The sequence below is a fragment of the Equus quagga genome, chromosome 8 (genome assembly GCF_021613505.1).
Source record: "Equus quagga isolate Etosha38 chromosome 8, UCLA_HA_Equagga_1.0, whole genome shotgun sequence".
Classification (NCBI taxonomy): domain Eukaryota; kingdom Metazoa; phylum Chordata; class Mammalia; order Perissodactyla; family Equidae; genus Equus; species Equus quagga.
This window is the reverse complement of record NC_060274.1, coordinates 59,201,351-59,214,066: the sequence shown is the minus strand read 5'-3', so window position 1 is coordinate 59,214,066 and position 12,716 is coordinate 59,201,351. Positions and strand designations below refer to the sequence as shown.

Here is a 12,716-nt window from a genome sequence, read left to right as displayed (position 1 = left end):
CCATGGGTCCTGTCCCCATGCCAGCAGCAGCAGCTCTGACTGCCCATGGGTCCTGTCCCCATGCCAGCAGCAGCAGCTCTGACTGCCCATGGGTCCTGTCCCCATGCTATTCCACACTATTCTCTAAATAAAAGAGCACTACTGCCAGACCTTGAGAGTCCAAGAAATCTTTCTTTTGACTCTTTGGCTTGCTGACCCCACATCAGAAATGATCTAACCTGAGGAAAACAGAGAAAGAATATTGAAATGAAAAATGAACAAAGTCTCAAGGAGCATGTCGAAAGGTCTAAGATATGTATAATTAGAGTCCCAGAAGGAGATGAGAGACAGGAAGAATGGGCAGAAACAATATCTAAGGAAAACATGGATGAATATTTTCCAAATTTGGTGAAAGATATACATTTACACATTCAAGAAGCTCAATAGGGGGCTGGCCCAGTGGCGCAGTGGTTAAGTTTTCACGTTCTGCTTCTTGGCGGCCCGGGGTTCGCTGGTTTGGATCCCGGGTGCGGACATGGCACCGCTTGGCAAAAGCCATGCTGTGGTAGGCGTCCCATGTATAAAGCAGAGGAAGATGGCCATGGATGTTAGCTCAGGGCCAGTCTTCCTCAGCAAAACGAGGAGGATTGGCAGCAGTTAGCTCAGGGCTAACCTTCCTCAAAAAAAAAAAAAAAAAAAAAGAAGCTCAACAAATCCAAAATGAGATAAATACAAAAAAACTACACTATTTTATAATAAAGAATTTGGCTGACCTTTGTCACTAGTTTCTAGGAGATAACCTCTAAATTTTTGGAATTTCTTGGAGTAATAGGAATGTCTCTGTTATTTATGGTAGGCCCCTGGGACCATACCTGAGTTTATGCTAATGAGATGACTCAGGATGGGGGCTGGCCACACCAGAATGACTACCCCGTAATTACAGGGTTGGGGCTTTGAGTTAGGTGATAAGAGCCCAACCTCTGAAGAGGGCAGGGTGGGCTGGAGATAGAGTTGAAGTATGTTGCCAATGATTCAATCAATCATGCCTATGTAATGAAACTCCAGTAAAAAGTCTGGGCACTGAGGTGAGCTTCCCTGATTGGTAACTATACCTCGGTGTGCCTGGCAGGTGACATGTTCTGAGGACACAAAAGCTTTATGTTTGGGACCCTCCCAGACCTCACTCTGTGGGTCTCTTCACTTGGCTAGTCCTGATTTATAGCCTTTATAATAAAACTATAATTACACATATAGTGCTTTCCTGAGTTCTGTGAGTCATTCTAGCTTATTACAGAACCTTAGTTGGTGGTGGGAACCTCTGAATTTGTTGCCAGTTGATCAGAAGCATGGGTGGCCTGGGAACCCTGGAGCTTGCAGCTGGTTTCTGAAGTGAGGGGAGGAATGTGCTCTTAACTTGTGAAATTTGACCTAATACTGGGTAGTTAGCATCAGAATTGCATTGCATACATCTAGGCATAGTATCATCAAATGTCAGAAAGCTAAAGATATTTTGAAAGCTGTCAGAGAACAATGACGTGTTGTGTACAAGCGAATTATGATTTGAGTGATGGACAGCTCCTCATCAGAAAAATAATGGAGACCAGAAGATGGTGGAACATCCTTAAAGTGCTGGGGGTGGGGGATCAAAACCACATCATCTCAGATGTGTTCACACATCCAGTGAAAATGAGCTTCCAAGAATAAAGGTGAAATGAAATACATTTTCAGATAAAGAAAACTAAACAAATGTGTTGACTCTGGGCTTGCACTACAAGAAATACTAAGTTCTTCAGGCTAAAGAGAAATAAAAACAGATGGAAATTCAGATCCTGGCGGGTAGTGGGGGGATGAAGAGCGTAGCGCACGCGGGACACATCTCTTACAAAGGCCTGTGAAACGCAGTTTCTTCCCAGCCCTGATATCGCTGAATTAGAACTTCAGCTCTGATGTGTCCTACATTGAGCTAGAGCTGTAAGGCACAAAGTCCTGCCTTTTTCCTCAAGGGGAGACAGGCCACAAAGCATGTGGCATCCAGCTCTTTGCTCCCTCCCTCCCTTCCTTTTCTTTCATCATTTATTTATATCAATATGGACTTATGTACATTTATTTATACTTTGGGTTATAATCCAATACTACATTATTTATTTTGTTGCTCAAATTGTTCCAGCATTGGCCATTGGGAACTCTATAGGATGCTCCAGACTCATCTTGTATATTTCTGCCCCATCCCCAGAACCAGCCATGTCTCCAAGGAGCCCTGGTTTCTTTCATTGGAGAATGTTATTAGGCACTGATCTGGGCACTGGGTGTATCTACAGAATTTTGACCTCATAGTATTAGGCCGGTTTCTCTTTCTCAGAAGGCATCCTTGACGATTTCCTTAACTGTAAACTAAATACAAGCAATTATGAAACATGGTTGCTAATGAAACTAACATAAGCTTAGGCTGTGTTGGCAGAAAGTGTATAAAAATGAGAGGGACTAGTTTTATACCCTCCATGGGTCCTCCTACACCAGGATATCTTTGTTCAGTTTTGCTGGTCACAGTATACAGGAATATTAACAAATAACAAGCACTTCAGAAGGTGCTGGCCAGATTCATAAAGTCTGGAATGATTAAATAAGAATGAATAAGGAAACTGGATATTTGACCTGAAGAAACTTAAGAGTGAACATCATAGTTTTTTCCTGTGATATGAAATGTACATCGTGCTTCAGAAGGCAGACTGAGGACCAGATAAATGAAAGTTATTCACCTAATTATTCACTGGTTTTCATCCAGTGTAAGTACGCACTGGCTAACAGAGTTGAACCATGGAACGAGCTCCTTCATGTGGTAAAAATCTCATTATTGAAAAATGTTGAAGCCACTTTCATCTATCCTCACTAAACTTCATCATTTTTATTCTTTTGACTTCTTTTTCATTTAGTTTATTAGCAAAAGTTTCAGTTTGAAAGCTTGAAATTTTGTCTCAACTGACTCCTGGAAGGAAAGTGTCCACCTCTGAGTCAGGCTGGATAGGCTAGGCAGTACATCCCCTTGGGCTCAGGAGTGGTGTGGGAGCAAAGGATGTGAGAAGAGACAGGGAGACTTCTTAGAGTTAGTGCCATTGTCAGACAGGTAGACTGATTCACTTGCTTGGTGCAGGGTGGCTGGAATTGTAATTTGCAAACTTGCGTGCAGTCTGTCTACCAAGCACAAGTGTCTGAATTAAGCAACATGACTACCTTCCATCCACCTACATTTCTTTGGCTATTAAATGGCTGCTAGGTAATAACCTGCCCTATTTTACTTTTCCTCAGGTAAGATTTACATGGCAAGGGAAAGGTCCACAGACATCACGGATTATTTTGATTGTGGCCAGTCCTAATCAATCTGGAGATATCAGGTTGTACTACATACAAAAAACGATATTCCATCAAATAATATCAATTTTACTTCTACACATTGGTTATATTAGTATAATAGTATTTATGCCTTAGCTTTTTAGAGAGTCTGTCACTGTCATGAAGTAAATACATGTGAACTATGTTATCATGTCTGCGTTGAGCATTACCTGTATTTTGTTGGCTGAATCTGTGCTTTGAGCTCAGAAATTTGCTGCATATGCAGAGCTCAAAGGAAAGGCTGCCAGGAGCTGAGGCCATCATCACACTTATTCAATAGTTTATTTCCTGAAGTGTTGGTTAAAATAATGAGATATGGTTTCTACCTTGTCCGTAGGGAGCTAGAGTCTGGGGAAGGATCTTATAGTCTACAAAATGGGGCAAAGATTCACTGTTCTTAGCCATGGACACTTCTTCTTGATTCCATGTGTATCTGAGATATACCTGGGGTATACTTTTTGTATGGGTATCTCATCATTGCATGTTTCTGCCCACATCCACTCTTGTGTCTCAGTAACTCCCCTTTACATAGAATATTTGTGCTTAGGGCTGTGAAGAAGAGGAACAAATTATGTCTTCTAATATCTTGTTGGCGGTGGTAGTAATAGAGAAGTAATAGAGAGGAATCAGGAGAGAACAAAGCTCACTGATAAGCTGATGTGTATTATCTACTGTGGGCCACAAGGAGAATGGGCAACTTGGCCAGGGTGAGAGGCCACTGGCCAAAAGTGTAATGGCAACTCATTCCAATTAGAACAATAACAACAGTGCAATTACTTCCCTCATTGCAGATGCTACCATCTTCACAAACGGGATAATGGAAAATTCCTGGGGGAATGTGAGTTGGAGGAGGAGGAGGAAGAGGAGGAGGAAAGAGGAAGAGGAAGTAGAAGAAGCTGGGCCCAGTGGAGTGACAGAACCTTCTCTTATCTGATAATGAAGTTGGATTCTATGCATCTCTTCCTAACTCTGCATTCAGCAGTGTCATGTTGGTAGCTTGAAACTGGTCCTGGTGGGAATATTTACACCATGCAAATCAGCAAACACTACAGATGAGGGCTTTTTCCCCTTGAAGAGCCACTTGTACATTTACCAGTACACTGCTGAATGGATCCTATGGGCCCAGCATCTAGACTCAAATTCCAGTATATTTTCCTGTTTAAGAAAACAGGTTCTTGTCTCTGCCAGCCCTGGAGATGAACTCAACTTTGTGGCTTCCTGGGTGTTGGAGGGGGTTGATGGGGCTGGAGACAGGCTATGGAAACCTCATACTGGCACAGAGGGACATAGACACTTTGCTCTGCATCCAGTATTAAGGCTTCTACCTCCTATTCTTTGGCAAGATACCTCCACCACCAAAGGAGGGAAAATACTTCCCCCACTCTCCCTTTCCCTTTCTCATTAAAGAAGAGATGTAGCATTAGAGTTTGCTTTGCATGTTTATAATATTAAGATTAAAACCATCTGTATTTTTATTTTTTATTATTGAGCTCATGACTAACATTTGCTTTTCATAACAGAGATAACTTACTTTACTTTGACCAACATATTTCTTGCAAATGTTTTTGCCGCCCAGTATTGATATAAACTTATGATAACAATATCCTGACTCCCCACTCCATTCATATGCTTTGGATGGGGTTGGCCTGCTTCTGACTCCAGGAGTAGGCAGTACTCAGATCTGGCCAAAGTCGTGGTGAATGGCTCAGGAGTGGCATGTGGCCACTCCAGGGTCCCAGGATGCAGAGGCAGTTGTGGAGACTGTTGAGAGAGAGGTATGCACTCTTCTCTACTGGATATCCACCTGGGGAGAATATAATCCAGGAACTGCTAGGGAAAGAGAAGGTCCTACTCAGAGTTTTACTCCCTAGGTCCAACAATGCCTGTAGTCTTAATTATTCCTAGATTTGATGGCTACTGAACCTGTAAAAGTGTTTTTCTGGGCTTAAACCAGTTGGAGTAGTTCACATGCGACTGCAAGAGTCTTAACTGATACAGTATGTTTTACAATTTCAGTTAAGAGAATTAGTAATCTTTCCAAAGTAACTGGTGACAAGTCTTCTGATGCTATATGTTGATATTTTTAATAAAAATAAATTCTATGTACTTACTTTTATTTTTTATAGTATTTTACTAAAATATTTGCTTTACATTTGTATATTGATATATTTAACTAAAAAGTTATAAGCAGAATTTACTTCAGAAATCTCCAGTATTTTACGTAGGAATGCTCTTCTTTGGCTCATCCACAGTTTTTACTGCTTTCACCCTCTGTAAGGCTCCTCCTCGAATAGGCAATTTTTTAAGAGCAATATCTGTATCAGCCAGAGGTCCTCCCATTAATTGGGCAGGAGTGCTTTCCACTGTTACTACCCGGCCAGAGAGAACCTGAAAAAGGAAAAGGTAAACATCCAAGAGTCTACTTACAAAATTTTTCAGTAAGAGAAAAAGCCATTCATCCTTCAGCTTACTTTGGAAAAGACACAACATGTACATATAAGTAATTAGGAGGCAGCATGGCATAATGGAAAGATAAGAGCTTTGGAGTCAAGGAAAGTGGGTTTGAGTTCTGCTTCTACTGCTTATCAGCTTTGCAACTAGGGGCAAATTATGTCCAGAAGAGGACACCAGGAAGCCTGGAATATGGCATGGATCTGTTTGCCAAGCAAAGGAGGCACTGCGCATTTTCTGTCAAAGAGATGTGGAGGTATATTCTGACTAGTGTTTGTAGCAGTTTCTTGGGAATCCTGAAGGGCTGGGTCCAGTCCAAATAAGCACTGGGCAAGGGTGAAGGTACCTTGGCAACAAATATGCTTTAACTATGTGAAATTTCAATAGTGAAAAGAAAAAACATGAGACAAAACCCCATGGAAATAACATTCTTTGGGGCCTAAATTCAATATCTACTAAGAAAAGTTATGAACAAAAAAATCTTACCGTTGTGTTAAGGCCTTTAATATCTGTCTGGTGAAATATTGTATTTGGTGGTTGCTCATTGTATCTAGAGGATTCTATAGCTTTTTCCTGAAGTCTTTTTGCTTTCTGAGGATTTTTCAATTAGAAAGAAAATAATATTAATTGCTATTAAAGCATTATCTATGGTACTTAAAATGAAGTATACAAAGTACATTTAATTGTATCTGGCTTATACTTTGTTTATTAGGTAGCGCGGAACCTGCATTTACATACTCATTTAGGCTAAGAAGATAGTTATTAGCAAGTTATATCTTTTATACATTGCAGAAGCCACCAGGCATCTGACAACATTACTGAGATTTCCAGAGGTATGGTTCATATATGACTAAGGAATAAAGCAGATCCTAAGGAGATCAGGTTCAATTTTTAGCACATAATTTAATAAACTACTAAATTTACATCAGGTGATGCACATTTTCAAAATACATTGCATAAATTAAATACTAATTCAGTACACTTAAATGTTTCAAACATTCAGAATAATATAAATTATATAATTTGCTGCAGTTATATTCAAGCTCAATAGTTGAGACACTAGAACAGGTAAAATTTGAGGTAACAAATGATCTGCACAGAAGAGGCTGATTTTCATTAACTATTCCTTAGAAGTACAGATATGAGCATATGAGCATATGTTGTAGATAAAGTTGGGAAGAACTTTTAGTGAGAAGGGGGAGACACAGTACCTTGAATAAGCTTGGTTTTGCTTTGCTTTTGCTATATTAATATAGTTCCACTATTTTCATGGGCTAACATAAAATTTAACAATTTCATATCTAGAGGAAGAACTGTAACATTATGTAAAAGTGTATCTAAAGTATTAACAGAAAAGTTGGAAAAAAGTAATGAGATTTTGGAAATCCATGGTGCTTCTCATATATTTCAAGTGAACGATTAGCATTATAAACTTTTTAGAGTACTTTCTAGCTTACAGCTGCAGCAGCTTATCACATTTTTCCAAAGGGGTGTTTATCCCAAATTCCCATTTACGCTTTAATATAATGTTTCTTTTCGTGGTCATGGAGGGGAAACAACCTTGGGGGAAAGGGTAATATGGATAGTTGTTTTTTCTGTCCCTCACTCTACTTATTACAGAAAAGATCAATGAATAAAAAGGCTCAGAATGGAAAGTAGGAGCACATTTCTTCTGCTCCTTCCTGGCTACCCATAATCTTCTTTATGCAAGCCAGGAACACCACGCTTGCTTCTCACTGCTAAACTAAATGAAACTCAAGAGCGGCATCTTCTGTAACTATGAAAATGCATAGTTTCAGTTATCATCCTAAATTGCATATGAGGATCTAAGAGTGTTGGCATTCTATAGAAAGATCAACAGAAAAGGGCGAATGAAAATTTATTCCTGAAAGTCTGTCTGTTAGAGCTGGCTATTTGTTGTGGATATCACAATATTTTAAAAGTCCTACCTTTAGAATTGAAGGCAGGGAATTTAAACAGACACTTGTATGCCAATATTCATTGCAGCATTATTCACAATAGCCAAAGGTGCAAATAACCCAAGTGTCTATCAACAGATGAATCGATGAATAAAATGTGATCATACAAACCATGGGTTACTCAGCCATAAAAAAGGAATGCTATAACATGAATGAATCTTGAAAACACTGTACTCAATGAAATAAGCCAGATAGAAAAGGACAAATACTGTATGATTACACTTATATGAAATATCTAGAATAAACAAATTTAGAGAGAGAGAAAGTGGATTAGAGATTACCAGAGGCAAGGAGGAGGGAGAATGGGAAGTTATTGCATACTGGTTATAGAATTTCTGTTTAGAATGATGAAGATGCTCCAGAAATAGGTATCGGTGATGTTTGTACCACATTGTGAATGTACTTAATGCCGCTGGATTGTTTACTTAAAAATGATCAAAATGGCAAATATTATGTTACATATATTTTACCACAACTTTAAAACATTAATAAAGTAATATACCAAAAAAAAAAAAGTCCTACCTTTAAAGTTTTAGCATTTGATGTTCTAGCTAAGAAATTTTGCCATGATTTATTAGCCAGTTCTCTTTGCTTGTGGGTGGCTTGTATCTGAAATGAGAAAAATAATTAAAAGTTCCAGTTTCTCTGAAAGGATACCAAAGGTCTTGAAAGCCCTCATTTTGAAGGAAGACCTGGTTTTGCAAAGGTAAGTTTTAAAGTCAACTAGCAAAAGGATTAGAGTATTTGTAGAGTTCAACAATTTAAAAAACAAAAATCTTAAAATGAAAAAAATAAATCCTTCCCTCACTATGTGGCTAAGGTTTGAACTGCTTTCCATGAAATGTAATGCAAAGCTGTTGTTATAAAAATATAAAATATAAAGATAACAATAATCATTGTCAGCAAGACTGATTGTTTTACATGCTTAATACTTGTGAAGACAGATTATAGTCCAGAACAAGCTATATAAATCACCCAACAGCAAATTCACAGGAGAAAAGAAAGAGATTCCTGCTGCCACTGATAATAGTTTAGGCAAGATTATATTGGTAAAACTACTTCTAATTTATGGCTGCAGCAAGACAGGCAATTTTGTGAGAGTGCTGAGTTTGCGGTGGTGATACAGTCTAGGGAGGTAACTACTAACAAACTGCAGGGACTACAGTTTGCATCAGGCTATCCACTAATTATATCATCAAAGAACACATGCCCTTGGTTGATGTATAATATACCATTAAGTTTAAATTATGAACCTAAGAGTATTTAATTACACTGCTAAAAAGTAAGTCGGGTCAGCGCCATGATAACAAATCAACAATAACCAACAAATCAACTACAGATTGTCCACCCAGCAGACATTCCGCCGTTCAACAGAACTCATGAGGCAGCAGAACTTCCAATAGGGCTACCCCACTTAAGAGCAACTAAGTGGATCAAATGGCAGCATCCATGCAACAAAAACTCTTAACAAACAAAACTTTCAAGCAAGGGGGTGTCTAAGATGGAGCAGAATTCATAGGTGGACACAGAGTCCCACTAAGCTGAAGCTATAATATTTAATAGTCCATGTGAAAAGAACAGGCAATAGAAAACTTTGGAAATTACTTTAAAGAGTTTTGAATATTTAATTGTAGTCATAAAGGATCACCAAGCAGAAGTGGGAAATCTACATCATCTTTGTAACTGTGGACAAGTTAATTTAAATATTAATCTATTTGCTCAAAAACTTCTGATGTGTTCAGTTTCCCACCTATGTAAAGTTTTAGGAAAATGGCTTATATTTTCCTGATGGGCTTTTTCTGATTACTTCCAGTTAGAAACCAGTTTATCTCTGGATTTATGGAATGCTCATGCTAAGTGTTTTGGCACTGAGGTGGGGATAAAGCTTATCACTATGCCTAAAGTTGGCATATCAATAAGGGCCTGTCACAGAGTGAGGGATGAGGGCCAACTTCCTCAATGAGGTCATACATATAGTCACAGAGATACACTGTTTGTCAGAATTTGCTAAATGTATACATTTAAATAGACCACAGTTTTTGGAACTCTGACATTTCAAAAATGGAAGTGTCTCAGGTGTCTACTTTTTAAACTCTAAGCCTGTAGAAATCAAATTATAAGGCCCTAAAACAGCACTGACTACTGACTATAGGAATTGAATCTCAAGCTCTTAACTCCATGGTTTCTTTAAAAACTTGTACAAAGACACTGAAGGTAACTATACAGAAAACTACACACAACCAGAAGGACCTACAACTAGAATATACAACTATGTACTTGGGGGCTCTGGGGAGATGAAGAAGGAAAAAAAAAGAAGATTGGCAACAGATGTTAGCTCAGGCGTCAGTCTTCAAGAAAAAAACTAAACTAAAAAATAACTCTAAGTGCTGAAACATTCACAAGTAAGGCAAATATATCCTATTGATAACTTCAACTAGTTTATACATTGAAATTATTATCTTGTGCCTCAATGGTATCTGTGGCTTACTTTTGCATAGACTTTTTGTTCATTTTGCACATCTTGGCGCGCTTGGCTTTCAATCATCTCACTTTGCAGAGAAGCAACCATCTTTCCAATATTTTCTGATGCTGTTGTAATAGTTTCCAAAATTTTTTTATCTGTAGTGACTGGTCTTAACTTTTCTAATTTTATTTCTTCATATATTTCATTCCATATTTCTCCAATCTGTTATAACAAAGTTTAAGTTTAAAAAAGTTAAATGAGCCAAAAATAAATGACATAATTTTAAGTAATTCTTTACTTGGTGGCCATTCCAAAGTTAACACTTACTGAACTAGCTTCTCCTAACTTACTCTTTGGGAATAAGTTAATGCATTGGGAATGATTTGGGGCACCATTTACAAATGAGTATTCAGAAGTAATTTATCAAATGTTTTCAATGATAAGGTATTCATGGATGCGCCTCCACTACCTAAGTCTAATTCATTGCCATCATCACTGCCCTCTGCTTTAAGTCACTCTGTTTTCAGAGCTGCAGAAACTGCTGCTTTAGTCTCATCCTCCTAAAGCCCTGTACTGAAGGCTAGATCAAGCTGAATTTGGAGGACGATAAACACAGGGATTCCAGGGACCCTAGAACCTAGTCACCCTGAGAAGTAGGGCCCTGCCCCTCACCTTCTAGCTAAGGCAATGATTGAAGCTCAAGGTCTTAACTCCACAGTTTCATCATGCTGATAGCTCCACCTCACATTCTGGGTTGTCTGGAAATTAATATGCTAGAGTATGTTTAAATTTAGAGAAAAGTTTATATATCCAGGATAGGGATAAAATTCAGCCTTGTTTTCATTTGAAAATAGATGTTTACTCATTTATAACATTCAAATACATAGTACTAATATTAGTAGAAGAGATTATATTTGAAAAGTTCTGTTAGGCTTCTGAACAGTTCTATGACAGTAACATCCATTTTCTTTTACAAACTAATAGTTGGATGAAATCTTATCCCATGGAAAATACCCAGTCAATTAATTGTATGTTTCTGGAACAGTATCAGATGCAAAATGTAAGATAAAAATTACACAGTATGTCTATGACTGTTCACAACTACAAATAGATCTTTTATTTTGCAGTTGATTTTTGCCATACTAGATTTTATAACAAGGTTAAGAAGGTACTCACTTTAAAATCAAGATATCTATGTATGATACAGAGGGTCACAAAATCTTCAGCTGATAGGCCAGGTAAATTTTCAAAATCTAAACAAAGTTTATAGAGAGAGAATTACTTTAACAGAGGAACGGATTCCAAAAGGCATACATCTATCATAAAAACAAATGCAAAAAGTTACTTTTGTTTTCATCATGATTTATAAAAAAGTTACTTCTGTGAGCTTTTGGCTTCCTCCTATAACAAACCTCTGCCAGGTTATCCTTATCTAGTCATCAGAAGAGGAACACTTTCATGGTATTGTCAGACTATGATATTGTACTTTCAGAATCTGAAGAGTGAGGACTTTTTCCTTATTAAGAAGCAAGTATTTTAAAACACTCTGGTGATTCAGAATTGTAGTGTTTAAGCCTACTCATCTAAACTAACTGCTTTGAATCCTGGCTGCACACTGGAATTGCCTGGGGAGCTTTAAAAAATACTGATGGCTGAACCCCACACCTGGAGATTCCAATTTAACTGATCAAGGGTATAGCCTGGGCATTTGGGATAATAATGGAACATGCCTTTATCTGTATAAAGGGACTTCTGTTCATCATGTTTGAAAAATGGACTCCAGAGCAAAATCAACTCACACATTCAACAAAATAGAGAGGCTCAGGGAATTTGATGAGTAGCTTCTTACCTAGTTTGCCCAACACAGCATAAATTTTTGCTCTGATATTCTCCGCAACATCCATAACTGCAATAGTCGGGCAGTTAGCAGGCAGTGGTATAATTTTTTGCTCTTCTTGAAAACTAGTAAATAGAGGTTTCTTTGTATCTAATCATTGGATATCATGAAAATACATGGAAGGGACAGATAACAACCATAGTAAATTAATAATTTAATTTTGAGATTTTTAGTCTAGACATCATAAAATATATAAAAATATTATAATAGAGTAAAATAGTGCCTTGTACATGGTCAGCCTTTTGAAAGCAAATGTAACCAGTAATTTCTTCCCCATTCTGTGGCAAAACTTAAAGCTTTCATTTTTATTACTTATGTAAAATATGAAAATTTCACAAAATTACTTTTCTAAAAGTGAAACTTTTATATAAATAACTTTTCTAATTTTGAGATCCAGAAAGTGAACAATGTCAGTTTAACAGTGACATAATCTTTGCTTTGGGTTTCTATATATTATGCTATAAATATAAAAACTATTTTATGATATTATAGATCAAAACTCAGACATAAAGACAGACTGAAGATAGAAACTGTCAGAAGTTAAAGAAGAAATATTTTC

General features: G+C 37.6%; 1 protein-coding gene across 7 annotated transcripts in view; it reads right to left on the bottom strand.

Moving 5' to 3' along the window:
* The window catches only part of CFAP69 (cilia and flagella associated protein 69), a 58,486-nt gene that overhangs the window by 2,153 nt on the left and 43,617 nt on the right, over positions 1-12,716 (bottom strand). For 5 of the 7 annotated variants that reach the window (XM_046670560.1, XM_046670563.1, XM_046670564.1 and 2 more), the window contains 6 exons: positions 12,110-12,247; positions 11,437-11,513; positions 10,285-10,482; positions 8,319-8,405; positions 6,304-6,408; positions 690-5,754 (listed from right to left, as the gene is read on the bottom strand). In XM_046670560.1, coding sequence (XP_046526516.1) covers positions 5,584-5,754; positions 6,304-6,408; positions 8,319-8,405; positions 10,285-10,482; positions 11,437-11,513; positions 12,110-12,247 — 776 coding nt within the window. In that variant the 3' untranslated portion in view covers positions 690-5,583. Of the gene's footprint in view, positions 1-689; positions 5,755-6,303; positions 6,409-8,318; positions 8,406-10,284; positions 10,483-11,436; positions 11,514-12,109; positions 12,248-12,716 lie in introns of those variants that run through there. The other 2 variants (XM_046670561.1, XM_046670562.1) reach the window with 2 other exon arrangements.